General features: G+C 42.0%; 1 protein-coding gene across 8 annotated transcripts in view; it reads right to left on the bottom strand.

Moving 5' to 3' along the window:
* BRSK2 (BR serine/threonine kinase 2) overlaps positions 1-20890 on the bottom strand; it is a 285303-nt gene that overhangs the window by 92754 nt on the left and 171659 nt on the right. For all 8 annotated transcript variants that reach the window (XM_065755162.1, XM_065755156.1, XM_065755157.1 and 5 more), the window contains exon 3: positions 9336-9421. In XM_065755162.1, the coding sequence (XP_065611234.1) occupies positions 9336-9421 (86 nt within the window). The remainder of the gene's footprint in view (positions 1-9335; positions 9422-20890) is intronic.

Below are 20890 nucleotides of genomic sequence, written 5' to 3'. Positions count from 1 at the left end.
AGGAGATGGAGTAAGCCAAGATGAATATACAGAAAGTGGCCTTCAACCACCTTTGTGCCCCTCAGGTTGTGACTATATTAGGAACCAGCAGACTCCCTGTGGCTGACAATGGCTTGTTCTGTAGCTTGTGTTGGAAACTTAACAAAAAAGCACTACACCTCTCCTCCTCATTGCCCCGAATTGCCTGTATGCTGCAGATGACAAGATATGACAGTGCACAGCCCATAAGTGACGCATCATTTCTGCACCTGACACACTATCTTTCAAGTCATTTTAGTCTTTTCCAAATCCTATGTGTCAGAAGGACTCCTATAAACACAGTGGATGGTCTATTTTTCCCGGGAACTATCAGTAAATGTTTGATAATCAACAACAAATTTAAAAGTAATTCAACAAAAGAAACATAATCCATCATACTTTCGTTATATCTAACTAGGCTACCAACTCGTTAGGGCAGTGAGGATTTGTGATGCCATTACCAGTAATTAAAAGATCAAAAGCTGTGGCTTTTGTTCTAAAACACACCAAAATAGTTGCAACACTTTAGCTTTCAGCTAAAAAAATTGGCACAATTTTCTTCCTTCTCTCCTTAAGAAACTATGATGTCAAATTTCATCTCAAATGTCTTTCTTTGTCCTAGAGTCAGCTCAAACAAACAAAATTCTGCCTCATCACTCTGTCCCACTTCTTCCTTTATCCCTAGAGGAAACACTGCTTGTTTGATCACGATTCAGGCTTGTATTGTGGGTGTTAACTTTGACTCAGGCCCTCTTCAAGTCCCTGCAACTTGGTTGTATTAATATCTTATAGACGTTTTCTTTATTAAGATCTCAGATAATGTTTTTCCTATTGTAGAATCATAGAAGAGCTGATCTGAAAGTAACGCCTTCTGTTTTATGATGTTGGTCCACAACATCAGAGGCAAATGTTGGTGGTATGACAATACAAGTTAAACCTTCCTGACAATATTCTGTTACACTTTGTTGCCATACAACAGATGGCAGCAGAAGGGCAGTCGGACAAAAGATCATCAAGTCCAATCATCAACCTGACCTACCGAGTCCCATCACTAAACCCTTAGTGAAACATGTCCCTTAGTGCCTTGTTCATACTCTGGATCTCCCAGTCCAGGTTTGGGAATGCCACATTTCCCTGGAAAGGCCATCCCAACATTTGACCACCTTCTCCATGAAGAAATTTTTCCCAATATTCAATCTAAACTTCCTCTGGCACAATTTGAGGCCATAAGTGGCTAAAAATTCTTGTCCAAATTTAGCTAGACAAGTTGTATCTCAATTAATTTTTCATTGTCTCTTTCATCTTGATATATTCTTGCCTCACTGTTAGCAATTCAGAGTAGGTATCAGATAATCTCTGCACTACCATGTACTCAGCTTTTCATTTTGACCACTCCTTCCATGTCTCCACTATCTCCTCCTTTTTTATACTCTATCTAATCCAGGCTAGCTGCCTTCACTTCCAGATCCTTCCTGCCCTCTCCCTGTAATCAGTCTAGGTTCTCTCCCTCAGCCTTTTGAGGTTGACCTCTGCCTCTGACCAACCTCCACAGTCAGCTTCCACCATCCATTTGTTAAATTTCCAGGCAAACATTCTGTGCTTTTACAACACTCTCTACAGTCAGAAGGACATTGTTGTTACTAACCACAGAGCTATGTCTTCAGCCCTTTCCTGAAGACAGTTCTTTGCCATGATGCTTGACAGCAGCTTGGGCTTCGCCCTGGTAAGGCTTCCAGCCTGTTTTGTGTTTGGGATTACAAACTGACCAGTGTGGAGATTCTCTTTTTGTTCCCTTTCTGTCCATTGCCAACACGGCAAGGTCTTTTTCATGGTCAGACTGCTTTTGTGCTATTACACTACAAAGGCATCACTTAAAACAGCCGCAGAAATAGTTTTGGTGACAATCCCTCCTTCCCATCTGGTGAGCTACGCTACATTTTATGAAAAGGTGTCTTCCGCAGGCTCTGGGGAGCTTTGAGGACTAGCTCATAGACCTCCTGTTGAGGCAAAATGCTATCTCTAAAGCAGGAGTTTAAAAAATAAACAGGCTGGCTCTGAGCAATACCTGATAAAACAAAGAAAGACCATCTGGCACAGAAAACACCAGGACCACGTGTTACCAGATATCTGTGGCAGAATAATAACGACAAACATCCTAGTTATGATTTGTGGAAGCTGGCTGTAAACCATTAGCAAGAATGGTGTGAAACACTAAAATTCCTGCCAGATGGGATAGCCCACAGCAGCCCATCGCTATGCCTCCTTGTGTGGGAATGCAGATCCTATTTTCTTAGTCTTAGAGATGAAGAAAATGCATGACACATTCACAGCTACACAAATTAGAACCTCTAGGGCAACACAAATATTTATTCCTATGAAAGCATTAAATGGATAGAGCTCTTTCAAGGAAGGCTTATATGGAAACACAAGGTATTTCAGGTAAGTGCTACAAATGCCAAATAATGAAAGTCTCATGCTCTAGGAATGGTAGTCAATTCACACACCTTCATGTTTTGGTCAGCAATAGATGGTTGTTAGCTTAGAAGAGCATGTATTAGCTGCTTGTTAGGAAAGCAGTTAATAATTCTTTTTTATTAAATGGTACAATATTTACACATATGATGCACAACCTCAGTTAAAACTACATATGTAGGTAGATCTAAATTTAGACACCACTGGGTAATGTTTGTAGAGTAAATAACTCCTAATGACGATACTCCACCAGGGAATAGTATAGAAGATGGTATATTTCAAGTAGTTCTATACAAACAGTTATACAGGTAATACAAAAGAGAAGATGGCTCACCTTTAAGATGACAAGGCTCGCAGAGGACTCCACATGGGAGGGATCTCCAAGAAGAGATCCTTTCCTGGTGGTGGTCAGCCCTTAAATGGGGTTTGAGAGAGGAGGAACTAGGCTCCACCCCTTCCACCCACACAGGTATATCACCTTCACCTGTGCCCCCATGGCTGACTTGGTGCTCACCTCAGGTGACCAATCAGTGGTTCAGGCCGTGATTCAGCAGTTCCCATACAATGTTCTATGGCTTTTACTAAACCAAAAGTTAGCCTGGGTATTTATGTGGCACTGGCTAGCTTTTAAGATGCATGATGTCAGATGTGCATTCCAGCAAGATTCACAACCCAAATGCACCATAAGACAATGAAAATCAGTAGAATCCCTGCTTCTTTTTTTTTTTGTGCTCAAGAGTTTACTGCTTTGTGGTATAATGCCTATGTGTAAGAAACTCCACGAAGTAACTACATCTGGTGAAATGCTCAACTACTCTTTTCATTTCATGTTATAGTTTATTATTTAACGAAAATGATGAAAACAACACTTAGACTAGGGAACATGGCATGGATTAAGACAATTTGGAGTTGATACAAGTATCTAAGCAATTATTGAGGCCGGGGACATAAGTCAGTAGGAATCTCCTTTAAAAAACGGGAATATCTTCAGTTCTTTCCTGTCCTCATATTTATTGGTGCTCATACGTGTAAAAACTTCTTCAGCCATTTCACAAGGTTTAGTCCAAAAATCAGACACAAACCAAAGGGACTACACCACAAATGACACGTGCTAGGCATCATCACCCATCCTGATGAAGTCTGACTCACCTCACTGTAGCCCCAAATCCCCTGGAAATGATTCATGAGAAACTACCTACTCCCTTCAGCTAAGAGCTACAAAACTCATCACATTTCACAGCTTGTGAATAAGCAAGAGATCTGTCTAGAACAAAACTGCCACAGAACAGCCTTCAGAAAAGAAAAAGCTCTGGCAACTCCTCTCCCATGACACCACTGTGTAAAGTGTTCTCTCAGGTATATATATGTAACAACATACATATAGCAGGGAAAGAGTTAAAAGCTGCCTAGCTCTGACTGACATGTTGTAATTCTTTGACAGCATTTTCACTGCGCTGTTGTCTATTGATTAAATAATCTCTATCAGATATTAAGTCCCTTGTTATTGGCGCAGCCTATGAATTATTCAGGAGTTATATAAATTCTTATGGCGGGCATGAATTTTTAAACCCTAATTTGGCACTAGGCCAGGAACTATTTTTTTCTTTATAATATTTTTCCTCATCTGCAAGAAAATGTGCATGAAATCGAATTCTTTTTCAAAAAAAAAAAAAAACAAAAACCCAAGTTTAACTAATCTGCTTGTTTGAGTGGAGATTCTGACTGATAATTATGTTTGGACATAAAGAGACTGGGGCGTTCTGAAGTGGGGAAGAGAGGCGGGAAGAGCTAATGCTGTTGTGCTCAGTACATATTTATGGGGGATGAAAGGTGTTTGAGCACTGCTGTCCTGGTGTGTAGCCACATGTGCCAAAGCATGGCAGCATCTCCTGCCAGGGCACAAGAGATGGCAGAGAGCGGGCCAGGGCGATCCTCCTCACAGGTTGGCAGACTCACTGCCACAAGCCTGCCACAGGCTGCACGCTTCTGGGTTTTACTTCTGAGAGCTAAATGGCCTTTCCTTTAACAACCAAAGCTCAGGTACATACAAAGTTACCTGCTGAGGCCTGAAAGAGAATTTTGGTAATTCAGGATGGATATGGAGTTGCATTTTCTCTTCACTTTCACTCCTGTCAGAAGTGCAGCACTCCGGGCCTGTTTCCTCTCAAGCCACAGGAGGTACACAAACACACATTGTCGGGAAACAAGGAGAAAACACAGTCAGATTTGTGTGCAGAGATTTCTAAGGCCATGTTGTGCAAGCTGTGGCACCAACCACCAACCTCACTCCTGTGCAGGCCCAGCTCCATGCCCGGCTGGCATCCTCTGCATCCGCTCCCCATGGCTCGCCTCATGGCCGGGCCCACCTGTGACGCACAGACACTGGCTCTGCTCCTAACGCTGACTGCCTTGCCACACGTACTTGCTGTTTGTGACAGGACTAAAACAGCTCAGCAGCAGAAGAGCCCAAAGTAGGGGGTTATGAATATTTCTCTTATTTCTAATCATAGCCGAGATTAAACATTATTTTGCCTTCCAACCATGTTTTGTTTTCTTTCCCTGCATCCGCAGCATCCAACACCCCACACCAAGATCACCAAGAAGTGTATCTATCAAGAAACTGATTGTCAGTGCTGGGCTCTTGCAGCCACCCCAGTGTTCTGAGCCCTCAATCTGGCTTTTTCTGTTTTCCCCATGGGTGGGTTGAATGTCAAAATTTCATGCTACTGATAACATAAGAACAAGCAGAACCTTTTTCTTCTGTTTCTCACATCCTCTGTCACCTTACAACTAGCTTTCAAGAAAAAAGGAACAGAATTTCAGGTAAACCCTGCAGGAAAGGACAGCAGTATGAATGCCTCTGCAGATACCACCAGAGCTGTTAAGTCTTTGACACCTGCTGGCAGTTGGTCTTGTCTAAGCCAGGAATGTGAGCTGTGTTCAGGGAGGAGGACATTTTAATTCTGTTATCTGGCTCACTGGGAAGCACCTTCACCTCTGAAATCAGGAGGTGGCATGTTGTGTACATTGCAATGAGGCTTGGGCACCTGCCCAGAGCTAGCATTGTGCTGCTGAATGATGAAGGGGAACTGTTGTGCTTGGAAAAAGAGCTGATGAATGCATGGTACATTTCAGAGAACGGGAGACAATGCCAATATTCTGATGTCCACTCTCAAAGCACTCTCTTTGCTTAAAACACTGAATAAGCTAGACACTAGAGAGATTAAAATAAATGTTCCCATCAAATTAAAAAAAAAAAGGGTGAAGATTTTAAAATGCATGGATATAAATGAATTTATATAAAAATGTCTCTATAAACCTGTAAATAGGAGTGTACAGGTATATATACAGCCATATTGATAGAAAGGGAACTGAGAAATACAAGTACAAACAACTAAAAGAAGAAGGGCATGGAGCAGTGATGACATCTTTATTCTGTCTTATTCCCACTCCCTGCCAAAACTCCCGTAATTTAAACTAAACAGATGATGAAATGAGATTGAACAGATAATGTCAGCCCTGTCAGGACTTCTCTAGAGTTAACTATAATACTCTGACATATCTGCTTTAGAAAGGGAAGGTCCTTCTTCTCCGTACTACATGATGGCATTTACATTGCCATGCTAACAGCTCCTCGAACAGAGGGATGATTTCTTTTATAAGACAAAAAGAAAAGCTGAGTTCACTGCCAAAAAATAAAACATAGGATTGCTTGCTAGAAGAAATGTGAGCCAGAAACCATACAACCAAAAGAACATTTCCACCCCAACACACATTAAAGAATATGTTTAAATCTCAATTTGGCTGTCACTTTGCTCATTTCCTTAGTTCATTCACATTTCTTGTCAATTCCTGACCATCTGAACTTGGTTAGTCATAATTACTGTTGCACACTCAAATTGTGGTGGCTTATTTGATCATTCATTCCCCATTAGGAATCAGCAAAAGGCTTTGTTACAGAACTCTGGCCTTACCCAATACCAGGCTGCTTTACATCATTTTCAATCTTTAAAACGGGAAGTGTTATCCCCCTGACCATCCTTCCAGGCTTCTTTGTCTTTTAACATCATTTGTTGAGAGAGAGGGAGGCACTGATTGCCTACAGCTATTTTTAAATTATCTGCTACTGTGGGGTCCCAGTCTTGCTTGAATGCTGTCAGTGCAATCACACAACAAATATAAGATAGTCCAATGGTGTGCAATAATGGTATTTTAGCCAACATCATGTGTATCTGGGATGGCGTATTGGCACACAAGCAGAGAGCTGCTGTGGATTGTCATTTTCCCCTGTGTACATAGAACTGTAGTCCATAGCATTATGGTTAGGTATGACAACTCAAAATGCAGAATACAGAGGGCTCATTACCATTTCCATCCCTCCAACCATCTTGATTAAAAAAAATGAAATGGAAAATTACTAGTAGGTTAATATAGATATGCTAACAAAGTTTAGTTATTATTTTTTAAAACTCATTTATAGTGTTAAACAAACTGCAGAAAAAGAACTTGATTCATGCATGCATTAGGAATCTACTCAACTAAAGCCTGTTTTCACAAATTAAATCGTAAACCAAAAGTCAAACATGATTTGTGAAATTAACATTTATCAAGGAAACATTCCTTGGTGATGCATCGTGACTAGTCTTTGGCATCTGAAACATCACCCATAATTCACAAGCCTCTCTGAAACCATGCCACTGCCGTTACTGTTGAGATGGCAGGCATGATGGAAAGGTGCTGCCACAACCAGACAGCAATCCCTCTTTTGATGCTGCTGAGAACCAGAGGTCACTGTGTCTTATTTGGGAATGTACATGCATCCTCATTTCTCATCCCACACACATTTCACTCTAACACAGGAACTCTTTTCCTCTTCTTAGATTTATCCAAGGCTATGGCTGTTTCTAATTTTAAACAGGGAGGCTTGGCAGCCGTTCTGCGTTACGCCCGTTCTTTAAAATAGTGACTAATAAAAAATGAATTACAATTAGGAGTCATTGGCAGTTTCACAGAATCAGTGTCTTTCAGCAGAGGGATTTGGTGCTTTTGTGGATAGGGGCAGACAGCTCAGTCTCACAGAGCCAGGAGCTATGGCACAAAGATGACTTTGTGTGACTGCTTTGGAGCCCAATGTATCTAGAAGCCAGGAACTCCAGGCACAGGTTAAAGACATGGGATGCTTCCCTTTCAAGGTGATTTTCAGCAGGAAGATAGAGTATCTACCCAGAAATACAGACATTTTTTGAAGTCTTCATGTATGACTATTCCCACTGCTCTGAGCACTAGATATTCTTGGCTTGGAGCAAAATATGTCCCAAGCCTTTTGGAAGGAAAGAAGGATTACTTTAGCTCAGCTGTTGCCTTCACAGGTGTTCAAAGTAAGAAGGAAGCTTCAGTACCTGTACACACCTACCTGGAATGCTGGTTTAATGCTAGTATCCACGTGTTCGTGTGCATGTACATCTAAATTACAAAATATTCAAATAAACAAGAATATACCTTCTCTCTTACACAAAAGAAAGCTGCAGGCCTGATTTTAACTTCTCTTAAAAGAGAATAAAGTGGCATGTACACTTACAAACGGCACCAATCCTTCCTTTTCAGGTTTAAAGGAGAACATCCTGCCTGCAAAGCCTCACGTGCGCTAACATTCTACTGCACACTGAGCAGACTGCATCAGATCTGGCCTTATTGTTTTCAGCCAGGGCAAACCAGGCTTAATGGAGCCATGACCACTTATGCCACTGAGAACAGAGTGCTCAGTATGCAGCTCAGAGAACATCTGAGCCAGCCTACACCACAAGCTTGCACGAGTGCACTCTGGCAACCCCACTTCACTTTCAATGGCAGGCTCTGCCCATAGGAGGATAGGGAATCCAAAACAAATTACTGACTGCCCCACTAAGCAAACCTTTTGGCACAGAAACCTCACTTCCTAGAAAAGGAATTCACTGGTCTAGTAACAAGGCTAGCTGAAAAGTCCATGAGGGATTGTTACTTCCATTCAAAACACTTTCTCTGGGTAAACGGCTATTCCCTTCTTGTACTATGACATTGTGGAGAGGTCACTGTAGGATGCTGGATTTTAAAAATTGTTTAATTCTTTTAAACACTCTCTTCAACTTGCAACAACCTGCTAAAAAGATGAAAATAACATTGAGTTTCCTATTTGTTTGCCCTTTCCCATTTGGAGAGCATTGATTTTTTTTCCTGTTGTGCCAAGATTAATGTGGCCTGTTTGTTTGACAACAGATTCAACGTATCTAGTGCCCTGTCAAGCTAAAATGACTCTGTCTGTGGACAGCATCCCTGCTTGGCACTGTGATGACCTGAAAAAATAAGGCTTTGCTAGTTAACTCACTGCAAAACCATATTTCAGTAGCCTTTAAAAACAAAAACTGTTGTTGATAGTATATTTAAAATGTTGCTGGCAAGCATCAAGAGATTCAGTAGAAACCATTAGGCAAGGGAGGATATCCAAATTATTCACTTAACATTCTGTCATAGTTCTGATTGCAAATGTTCCCATATCACACAGGTACAAATCTTCGTCCTCCCTTGCTGTTTGATAGAAAACATTGGTTTGTCCTCCCTTCTCCATTTTAAGTAGAAAAAGAAACAGCATATAAGCAAAGTACAGAGAAGAAAATGAGAAAAGCCAGTAAAAAAAAAGGACCGTTTCTTCCTCATTTAAGTATCAGATATGGGCACCAGTTAAGAGTGAAAATACACCATGCTCTGCTCCTCTGGAAATGCCAGCAAGGTCCAAAAACCCTCCTCTCCCTCCCATCCTTCCTCCTTCCCTTCCCCTTTCTCTGGCAAAAGCCAGTACCAGTAATACCTACAAATATTTTTTATTTTCGTAAACGTCATGCAGCTTTAAAACATGGGGATGCTCTATCAACTTCAGGATGGCTATTTCCCGCTCCACCTGGAAAAAAAAAACAACAACAAAAAGAAATACAGAACATTAGAAGCTAGATATCAGAATGCATCATATATCATAACACATTTTCTTCCCACTTACCCATTTCCCACTCCTCTTCATATGCATAGGACTCTTCAACTTACAACAATACATAATATTTACCACTAAAATAACACATATTTTTAAAATTATTTGGTCTCAGCACTCCCAGCCCCGCAGGGCAGAAAACTGGCAAAAGAAGTGTCCCAAATCAATCAGTTCATGCTGGGAGCTATAGGAGCATTTGAAGCTATTGCTGTCTCACCACCAAAAGCCATGACATATTCTCTAAGTACAGAAGCTCCAACATGGCACTGAGGGCTCTCCTGACCTCTCATATGCACGAGTGGCCACACGGCACTATGTATTGCATGCTCCATTGACGTGAGAAAATTCCCATCCTGAAGAACTGGCAAGTTTATGTAGGGGAGAAGAAGGGCAGAGGGGTACTGTTATTTTAGAGCTGCAGAACTGAGGCACAGAAAGATAAAAAGAGGTGACATAAGAAGTACAAGTTACAACAAGAAATTAAACCCAATTACTGAAGCTTTGGTGTAAGACCTTGTTTTCTCTCAATTCACAATCTGCCCAAGCACAGCTACTTCTAAGAGTGTGTCTTCAACACTGACTTAATAAGTTGTGACTAAGTCTCTGTAATTAGCACAAGTCTTGTTCTTACCCAAAATTCCTATCATGACTGCAGCGTGGTTTTAACTTGAATTTACTAAGGGCATTCATTAGAGATGAAGTCAGTGAGCTCCTCAGCTGCTAGCAAAATTGCTCAGTGCTGCTCAAAGCCACACTGTGACTGCTCTGATTTGACCTAGGCTAACTTGAAGGGAGTTAATGTAGCACTGTGGAGACTCCAGATAGCCAAAATAAATTCCACAACAGTGTGCAATCCAAGCAACATAGAGACTTCCAGGAATCCACAAAGCCAAGAAAATGTCCTAAAGAAGAAAACAAGAGCAACCAGGTAGGGCTTTTTTTCAGTTCTTCAAATAAATGATTGTCCTGAAGCTGCTATCCTAACAATCCAAACATTAACAAACTACAAAAACATCCTTGAACATCTCAGCAGGGTTCAGACAAATAATCAGGAACTTGTTCCAGTATAGCCATAGTTCCTGATGTCATTTAATTTTCTGAGATATCATCCTCTACTAAACCTGAACATGGACAACTTTCTTTGAGTGCTAGTAAGATACTCAGCAGGAAATTAGAAAGTGCTAGCTTTCCAGCAATAAAAAGAGGAGAAAGATCTCCCAGCATATTGGCAATCACCCAGATCTCTCTTCCTCAACACTACAACACAAAAACATCACGCCTGGTCTTCCTCACGTATCAGGACGGAGAAAAGTGTATACAGTACCTGATATTGACAGCTGTGTAGGCATAACTGGCTCATGCCCAGCACTCAGATGAAAGTCATTTATACAAACAGGGAACGAGAACTGAGTAGATCTCAAATGAACAGCTACTCCACTGAAACAAATGGCAGGAGAGATAGTTTATGTAATTTTTGTCTCCTCTTCAAAAAGACTTGTTGCTCTTTTAACCTATGGGATATGCACTGATATTTGCAGAGGGCTTGCTGAAGCTGGATTAGCTTCAAGGATGAGGAAAAACAAAACAGAAAAAGTGCCCACTCCCAACACAATTCTCCAGTAGTAATCAGATTCAGACACTAGCATCATGCACCATAACTGCTCAGAAGCACGAACTCCCACAGCGCAGTTCCCTTTGGATGAGACCAGATACTTAATGGGGAACACAATCACTGCACTAGCTATGGCAGTGGTCATCCAACCTCATTCTCCACCCTGTGAGCTCCCTGCCTATGTATCATGAAATTCCCTGTAGAGCTGCTAAATGCAGATTTTCAGATTCAATTCTGAAAAAACTCTCGGTGGGTGCTTTGGCAATGCACGTTCAGACCAAGTGAGTGATGGATGGCAGCATCCCAGCAGGGTCCTGCTTGGTTACTGTCCTAAAGCAAGAGATGAGGCAGTGATTTATGAGTACTGCTCAGAGAAGGGGAGTCAGTTACAGCACTGCATGGCCTGTGCTCAGTAAGAGAAAATCAGGCAAGAAAGCAAATATCCACTTACAACCTACATACTTAGGTTAGAAAGCTATTAAAGGAAATATCTCAAATTACTTTCATCACTTTAAGAGTGTGCCAGGTCCTGCACATATTTTTAACTTCCTGGAAACTAAATCCCCAGAGGAAATACAGTTTCTGAGGTCTTGACTTCAAGCAAGGTATGCAGAAAACACCCAGCTTGATGTGCCTGTGGCAGCACTGCCCTGCCATGTATTCAGTCATGTGCTGCACCTCGTCAGTGCTGGCCACAGTCTGCTTTCCAGCCTACTACCTTTTTTCTAGCTGTAAACCAGGGATAAAATCAACCTACCCTTCGAAGTGGGACCCTGTACAACCCTTCAGTGAGAAGGAGCTTTATGAAGGAGAAGTGTTTATACTTCTCACTGTCTGAGCTCATTGACAAGACACTGGTAGCTGTATTACCTCAACAAGAGAATCCCAGGTCTCTGAATAGGCGAAACTGATCTTCCTCAAAAATCTGATAGCTGTGCCCTGTCTCTTCTTGCTTCCAAAGAAATACAAGAGTTCCACAAAACCACTTTCTCGAGGTGACTACTGCAGCTGTTTTCTTTGGATGGCTCTCTTGGTTCCTATTCACACAGAGAAGCCAGAAATTGTTACGTGCCAGATACACACTGTAGATCTCAGCAGTGATCTGTCCACTACTGATAGAGGATCTGGCACCAAAGGAGAGGTACCACCTTTCTGCAAAAGAGGAGAGGCCTTAAAAAGCAAGCAGCTGTGCCTTCCCTAGAGCTCTGCCCGCTTTTGTGCACTCCTGTGCTTTCAGGCCATACAGTGCTGTCCAGCTCTGAAGGACAGGAGAGCACAGGAACCCTGCAGGGGTGTTTGCTTTAATGCAGAAACAATTACCAGAAAGGAGGCCAAACTCAGAAACAGCCTGTCTGGGGAGGCTCAGAGTCTGTGATAAACAGTATTCATGGAGAAACATTTGCATAGTCGTTAAAAAAGAAGGGAGAAAAAAAAAAGTGAAGCCCTCTGCATCACACAGACACCAACAACGTGATGGGATCCCAGCAATAGCTTGGGCTGCCTCATACCAGAGCAGGTTATTGACTGTGTAGCACTTCAATGCCTTGAAGCTAAGGGGAAAAGCTGTGAAAGGCTGTGCAGGGCAAATGGAGACACACTGCTAACTTGTAACCATGCAGGTGCCAATTAGAGGCTTTAAAAATCTATGCAGGAGGCTGATTTGACAGGATGCTCCAGTGATTCAACTAATGACAAAGAGCAACATGAGGGCAACACGACCCTTAGAGGAATACTGCAAAGCTCCACTTCCTCTCTGCCGCCTCTACTTCACCCTCCTTCTCTCCCAGAGGAATCTCTTGTTTAAACCCATCTCATCAGCACAGTTTCCACTGACAAGTGCTCTGCTCCCTCGCCTTCCAAATCACAGACAAGCGGGGTGCAAATTCACCTACAAGGCAAGGAGAGCAGGTGGAGGGAGCCATATGTGTCATCTTCATCACATACGTCTCAGTGATGAAGAAAGGTTCCTTTCTTCTTGTATTCACATTCAAAAAGGTGATGACCATCTAAGTTAATTTTTCTTACATTTCCATAATAACAGAAAGAAAAAAAAGAACAAGCTATTTTTGAGATCAGAAGAGAACAACATTAAAACAGAAATAATGCTATATAAGTAACTGTGAGCATGTACTGTGGGGTCACTGCTGTGGGGATATCACTCTTCCAAACAAACTTAAGTCATTACAATAACGTAAGCAATATCACATTGGATTCCCTTTATCTTTGCATTCAATGAAAACATAAACAGGGTAGAAGTGGAAAAAGAACTGTTTTTAAATGACGAAACATTACAAGATCCTCCTCTGCAGCTCTGAATTTAATTGATATTTCACTTAGTGAAAGTGGTCTTTCATTACATTTATCCAAAACTTCTTCAGCAGGCCATTATAGAAGCAAATGGAGAACCACAAAAGTTGGCTACTTACAAGAGATACTTCCTGCTGCTATTCTAGCCATTAGCTTCAAATTTCTGAATATAGTGAGCCAAATTCAAAGCGTATTGAAGTCAACAAAAGACATCAATTGACTTAAGTGGGCTTTGAATCAGACTTTCTAATGATCATTAAGTGGTATCTGGAAGAAATCTTCTATTACACAATTTTGACTAATTAAATGCTTTAACATGAATTCAGGTTTTCTGCTAAGTACTAGTAATTATGAGAAGATTCTATAAAAAGTGGATAAATGAGGGGAAACTAGATTTAGATACACATAGAATCAGGCAGCTAGACAATACTGTACAAAATACAACAAACAGACAAAATTACTGGAAAGCTGAGCAATTCTTCATTTTATTGAAAGCTCTATTATGGGCTCATTCTATCACAATTTTTGTTTGCATGCGTGCTTCTCAAAGTTATTTCCCCATAAATGAAAATGAAAATAGGTATGTGTTAGAAGCAAGTGAGCTGCATATTTGATGTTAAAATTTGCATGTACAAACTTTTATATCATGAATCTTTGGTAGGGAAACAAACTGCTGTTATAATAGAATGTCAGCTTCTACTCGTCTTTATTGAAACAAGTATTTTTCCATAGTCTCTTCAAAATTGCATCGCAAGAGCTGCAATGAATTTCAAAATTTGGCATAATGTCTGAGAGTATGAAACTGGCTGAAGTGTCACGGTGAGTATTTTCACCATGTCCCTTCTGCTGGCTTCGCTGTACCTCCATAACAGGTGAGGACACTTGGTCTGGCCTGCTGATGACAAGGTTCTCAAGAACCTTGGGGTAGTGGTTATCTAATCACAGAAAATCCTTCCCAAGATGGTTTAACTTAGCAGTTAACACCTGCAGCATTTCTCAGCACTTTGCCATAGGCTACTGAGTACATACAGCCATTAGACTTATCCGCAGCGTATGCTTCTTTAAGAAGCATCAGGGCTTCATGCAAGGGACACTGATGGGAGCTGACAACGAGTGGATTTATTCATTCAGCACTTGAGATTATCTGCTGCCTGGTGGTACACAGCTAGCAAGTGAGTGACGCGCAAGGCTCTGCCAGCAGTCAGCAGAATCAGCCCCTTTACACCGCAAGGCAAAGAGCGTCCCGTCACCTTGGTGAGTGCCTCATCCTGGCTGCCAACACCAAGCAGCACATGGGACTGAACACAAACCAACAACCTCTCTGCAGGGAAAGGGACCTGATATTTTACTTGCCTTTCCTCCTTCCTCCCTTATCTTGGTTTTTAACTTTGATATGCGCTGTGCCTGCACAGAATGCTTGCACAGCTGTTTTTTTTTCATCTGGGCAAAAAAACCCAAAACAACTCATGTGCAGCCCAGTTTGTTACGAGAAACCCATTACTCCAAATCAGCAGCCACAGCCAAGCCTTTCTGAAGAGTGACAGCTGCTGCTCCAAAGCTGTCCATGCCACCTTAATTCTATAGTGCTCACCCCAAACTTAGAAACCAGAGCAGCACTGTAGGTCCCCTGAGGTCCCCTGAACCTCTTCTCCTGAAGGACCAAGAAACTTACACTTGTGACACAGGCCTCATGAACAATCATTTTTTTCTTTTGGCTCTTTTTGAGACATATACATTACAGAGCACAAGAACAGCCTAAGAGTGTGGTGCAGTTCACAACTCACCCATCACCAGGAGAATGTACTGCCATTCAAATGCCCTCGGGGGAACAACCCTCAGCTACAGGAAAACAACCACTACACTCAGAGGAGAAACAAGCTGCAAAATTGAGGGGTATCGATAGTTCAACCTCAAATAATACAAGTGCAGAGCTCAAAAAATGGGCTGAGAGGGAGGAATAGAGACCTTACAGATTTAATGTGGCAACACAAAATACAATGCTGGAATGTCTGAACTGGAGATGGTGGAGGAGGCAGGAGTTGCTGAATCCCATTAAGGGAATATGGGCAAGCACAAGTGTTGGTATAGCATAGCACAGCATGTCCTGCCAAAAATACAGTGCAGAGTTTCTGAGAGCATTGGTTGAAGCATGTGATAAGACAGAGGAGCTCCCAGAAGCGTGAGGAAAGGCAACGAGACAGTGCAGAGATGCCGGCAGCACCACGGACTGGATACTTCTGGGAGCCCATCAGCAGCAGGGAGAGAAATTTAAAAGGACACTTTTGGAAAAACTTCAAAGGATAAACTCTACCATTTCCAGAAACCATACGTGTCTCAGATAGCCTCTTTCTATTCCCTGCTTTCTCCATTAGTCATACTGGCCTTGTTTACCTCTTCGGCGTTGTCTTACACAAACGTCCTTTACACTTTCTCCCTAACACTCTTCCTGAAGTAATCAATAGAATAGATGCTGTTTCCTTCTCTAAATCTTTCCTTAATGGCCATCTCAAAGAAACAAGGCAAATAACAAATGCTCCAAGAGAGGGCAGAGTAGCTGGAGCTTTGCAGAGATCGGAGGCAGAAAGTCAAACTCTATTGCTGCTCTGTGCTGTTCCATGAAAAGTGTAATGACATCAGTCATTTCGAAGAGCGGAAAACCTTCAATATGAATTTTGTTATTCTACTGTATCCCTCTGCTTTTCATTTTTGCATGCCACTTGGCTGAGTATTTGTATGTACTTGTATGTTAAGGTCTTGCCAGCTGAGTTAAAAAACTCGTGGGGTATCTAAAGAGATTCTCCACCTCCAACAGCCCCACACAGCTGACATCACAAGAAGCAGAGGCTGAAGAACCCACTGCTCTCTCCCTTGGTCCATTTTCTGAACATGCTGTTGGAGCTTCGTGCCTTCAACTGCACCTCCCAGAGGAACACAGTCCCAGACAAACAGCAGCATGGACCTCATCCATGAACTGCAAGAAGGCCAAGGGCAACAAAGACCCACAAAGTTCATTGTTTGTACTTTGCTCTGCAATAAAAAGGGAGCCTTGAGGAGCGGCCTGGCAGTGGCAGACAGATGAGAAAAGAGCTGACTTTATGCCAAGCTGGGGAGCCAGTGGCTGCGTGTTCAGGGAGGTCAAGCAACTGCTGGCCTCCCTGTCTTCTCCAGCAGGTTTGCAGCAGTCAGTAGCACACTGCAGTGTGAACAGCAGCCCCAGCTTGACCTGTGTCAGCTCTGTGTTAACACTTCTATGTTCAGCCTGGTTTATGTATAGTGATCCCAAGATCTTATTGATGATGCTGACATTAGTTTGCTTTATCCATAAAATAGGAACTCTGAGCACTAACAAATGCACTAGTTCAGACATTGCCTCCCCTGTGATATCTGCCCATGCATTCCCTGCATTTCCTCAGCATAGATTTCCTTGAAGGAGAAAAAGTGAGATCCCACCCGAGGCTTTCCCGAGGATCAATCAGTTCCTATCCATGCGTTTTTCTAGAGTAAAAGAGATGTGGATTATGAATCTGGATGATAACAGTGAAAAGGAATTAATATGAATAACCTGGGGTCAGGTTTTTCAGTATTTCATTTTTGATATGGGTTTCTCTCAACAAATGTGATCCCTTTTATAGATGGTAAGGCCTGAAAAAACGGCTCTCTCTCCACAAAGAAATGAATTAGGTCTTCAGTTTTGAACACCTCTGCCCACTAATATACATGTGGGATTATAACCTTTTAATGCAGAGCCACCTCAACTAGAGACATGTCTTTTCATATATTTCATGACAGGACTGAACAGCATAGGAAATCAGCAGTGACCTTGAAATACCTTCATCTCTGGGCTATCTGCCTGAATCTGGCCAGCCACAGAAAGGCCCAAACCCTGGTAACCTCAGTTTTTTGGTGACTCTCATGGTAAATTTATCTTCATAAACTCAGTCCCAGTCTCAGGTCAGGAGTAAACTGTTGCGACAGCTCAATGGATATTGCAAAGATCTCCCCTTCCTGCAGCTACTGTGCCTCAGAGTGAGAAGTGACCAAATGTTTTCAAGATGATACTAGCCCTGCTGCAACAGCTTTCTCCATGGTGCCTTACCCATTCTGTTTGCTCCTTTGACACCAAGGAGGCAGCAGAGACAGCAACGCTGGCTGGGAGTTGTACTCAGGTTTCAATCTATAGAAAGGATGCCAAATGTGGCAGGAACTGTAGTGCAAGGTAAGAGGCAGAAAGAAGAGAGAGAAATAAAACTGCACATTTTGCTTCAGTCTTGAGTCTGCCTGTACTCACTCCCTGTCTTTCCCCAGGGTCAGCCTGCAACAGAAGACATTACAGCAAGACTTTGTACTCCCCCCAGTGAAGACAACGTCTTCCTCTGTTTCGTACAAGCAACAGAAGCTGCAGAAAATTAGTCGATTGCTGCCATCAGCATCCAGGATCTCTCACAGCTGGGAGTTAAGAGATCAAAGACAGCAATGAAGGAACATTTTGTTTCTCAGCTATTTTATCTCTGCTCTTCTCATATTCCTCCCATCACACATCAACCCCTTATTGCTGGAGGTCCTGATGACATCTTGCAGCCGATCAACATCACTATCAGGATCAAGAAACCTCTTGGCAAAGGAGATTTATAAACAACACCGTAAAGAGATGCTCTCAAGCATCTCTGAGCAGGCATCGAGGATAAACAAAGTCATTCCTTCCCCACATTCATCAAATCTCCTTGAGAAAAGAGAGCTCAGGCAGCTCTGGGCACATCCTTACACCATGGTCCAGTCAAACCAACTCTAGTGAACATGAAGCAACAGAATGAGCACTCCACTCTCACCCTTCTCCCCAGCCCACCAAAACCCACAGAACTCTCAAAATCAGACAGCAATAAAAGACAAGTATTCATATCTTAGACGTTCACTGAATGTGGTAAAGCTTGGCAAGGTAATAAATCCCTTTCTGATGCCCAAATGAATTCAGAAACACACCTTAGAGGTATACCCCACATCCAGACTACATTTAAGTCTTACAAATAGCCACAAACTAGACTGGAATCAAAAATTCTTGATGAAAAATCTCTGAGTCTGACTTGGTAGGTAGCTGATAGCTGTCCAGCTACAAAGCCATGCTGTGGGAAAGGAGTAGGCAGGCTTCTCAAAGTACTTAAACTTTCCCACATTCTTGGTGACACGTCCCAGAGACAACTGCTTTCTACAGACTTTCTACAGTTCTAGTGTGCTCCCTCGAGGTCTTCCTGAAACTAAGCTGAGTATGACATCTGCATGACTTTCAGTCCCCCAGCTTTGCTCTTCAGGAAGTTGTCTTCCACAAAAAAAGAGATGACCAAAGTCTGCTGCCTTCAGGAAACAGAATGGCATTCTTCCTATTTTGACAGAATTAGATACTTACAGATGGTTAACAACGGCAAGAGATTAAGAGAGAAAAACAAGAGGAATGACTTATAAAGTTTTCAAGCATATTCTCCAGAGTCAAACATAGTTTTTTTCCACATCTTCATTATACTCCCCAATGCATTATTCAGTTTGCTTGGACTTTTAGGAGCACTTAGCTTTGGCCTATATCTTTACCTCAGTTTGTGGTACTCTTCCTATGAAATGAGACCAGAGTTAGGCAGCAACAAAAGGCAAACTCCACCTTATAGTTCTTTGTCCCTAGAGGTGTCTCTTGCAATCTAAGGCCTGCCTCACTATTTATGAAGCTGCATCTAGAACATTACTGTCCAAATGCCATTTATACAACTCCACAGTATTTCCGAGCCTTTCTGGGTCATAAGACAGCTCTTTAGCTTTACCAGTCTAAACCTGAGCTGAATCATTCCCCAAGTTAAAATAGATTATCTTTTCCACACAGTCACATTCTGCAGTGTAGAAAATTTCTCCCCTGAATTACCTGAGTCAACAACATTTTATGACTATATATACAGTATACTATGTATGCTGCAATGCAGATACACCCACCAACACAGCATTATTGCGTGGAGGCCAATTAAATGAATGCATTTTAAACCTGAGGAAGGTGGTATTTTCATTATTTCTACAGACGTTGTGGGCTCTGCATCTTCAGAATGGTTATCTTTGAGTGTAATTGCTTACCTGAGGCTCTTCCTATTCCTTCATGTCTGCACTACACAACATACCTAATACAGAGTTGAAAGATATTTTGCTTCAACACTTTGTTATGTCAGGAGATAATGCATCTCTAAGGGAAGTACTGCAGACAAAACAATTACATATAGGAAGCTACAGGAAAGTCCAAATGATAACCAAATGAGTTTAATTCTCTGAAGAAAACAGGCATGGCAAGATACGCCTTCTGTAGCTATTCCTGAAAGCAGAAAATCAATCACCACAAAAACAGAAGAAAATCTGAAAATCGAAGCTCACTTAAATCACACCATCTTAGGCCTGTACATCTTAATCCCTTGCACTTGCCAAACATTTACGATAACACACATGCAGAGTAAAAAGTGCTTATCAACAGTTTACTAGGAAAACAGCAAGCTAAATTTGAAAGACATATGAAATGGACAGCTGGGCTAGATCTACCCACCTACACCTCCAATTTTTCAGCATTTTCCACCAGAGTTCACATTCATCAGTCAGCTGAACCTTGTTCTCAGATGTTTGGAACATGCAAAAATCAACCTGTGAACCAGGGAGTTTTCCAAGACACAGCAATACAATCACAACACTGTTTTGGAATGAAAAGGTGAGGGGTGACAGACATGCCATCCTCTCTCAACAGAAAAGAAAACCAATTACTTCTCTTTAGAGGAGATATAATTAGCTCCCATCCTTCCAATGGAGAAAGCCTTCCATTTCATGAAAAGCTTCTGCTGCCTCCCACGCAAACACACATCAGAGAAATCTCCACCAAAACCCTGCTGAGGCAGATGCCATGCTGAGGAAACCCAGCAGCAGCCTCAAGTAGGAGGAAACAGTGCCTGTGATGCTCAGCCCACATGTTTAACCCTGACTTATATAGATGTAAGAAGTCAGGCAGAGATGCCACCCTTGCACCATAGTGAATCTAGCAAGATGGCATGCAAACCTTCAAGATATTTAGGGGTAGCTGATAATTACATTATTATACATAGACTACTCCAAAAGTAATGTCTTCTATTTATTTCCATGGAAACTACAACAGATACAAAGAACACAATAACACTCTTTGATAGAGCAAATTCTCAGCTACAGAGCATTATTTTTTCAACAGGAGTCACCACCACTAGCTCTGCATTTTTGTCAGTTATGAACAAAAGCCTGCATGTTCTGCTTGCAGAACAGAGGTGACGACTGCTACTGTCACCACTGCTGGAATGCACCACCCACTGCCTCACCGAGCTCATACCCACTGGTTGGTCTCCAGAAATGGTCTCCAGAAATCACGCGTCAATGAACGTGAATTTTTTCTGCATACAGCAATTAAATTCCATACTTTTGCCTCATCCATTCTT

Source organism: Cyrtonyx montezumae, unplaced genomic scaffold (genome assembly GCF_038088225.1).
Source record: "Cyrtonyx montezumae isolate F1298 unplaced genomic scaffold, pur_monq_1.0 scaffold_10, whole genome shotgun sequence".
Classification (NCBI taxonomy): Eukaryota; Metazoa; Chordata; class Aves; order Galliformes; family Odontophoridae; genus Cyrtonyx; species Cyrtonyx montezumae.
The sequence above is the reverse complement of the archived record's forward strand: the minus strand, read 5'-3'. Positions and strand labels throughout refer to the sequence as shown.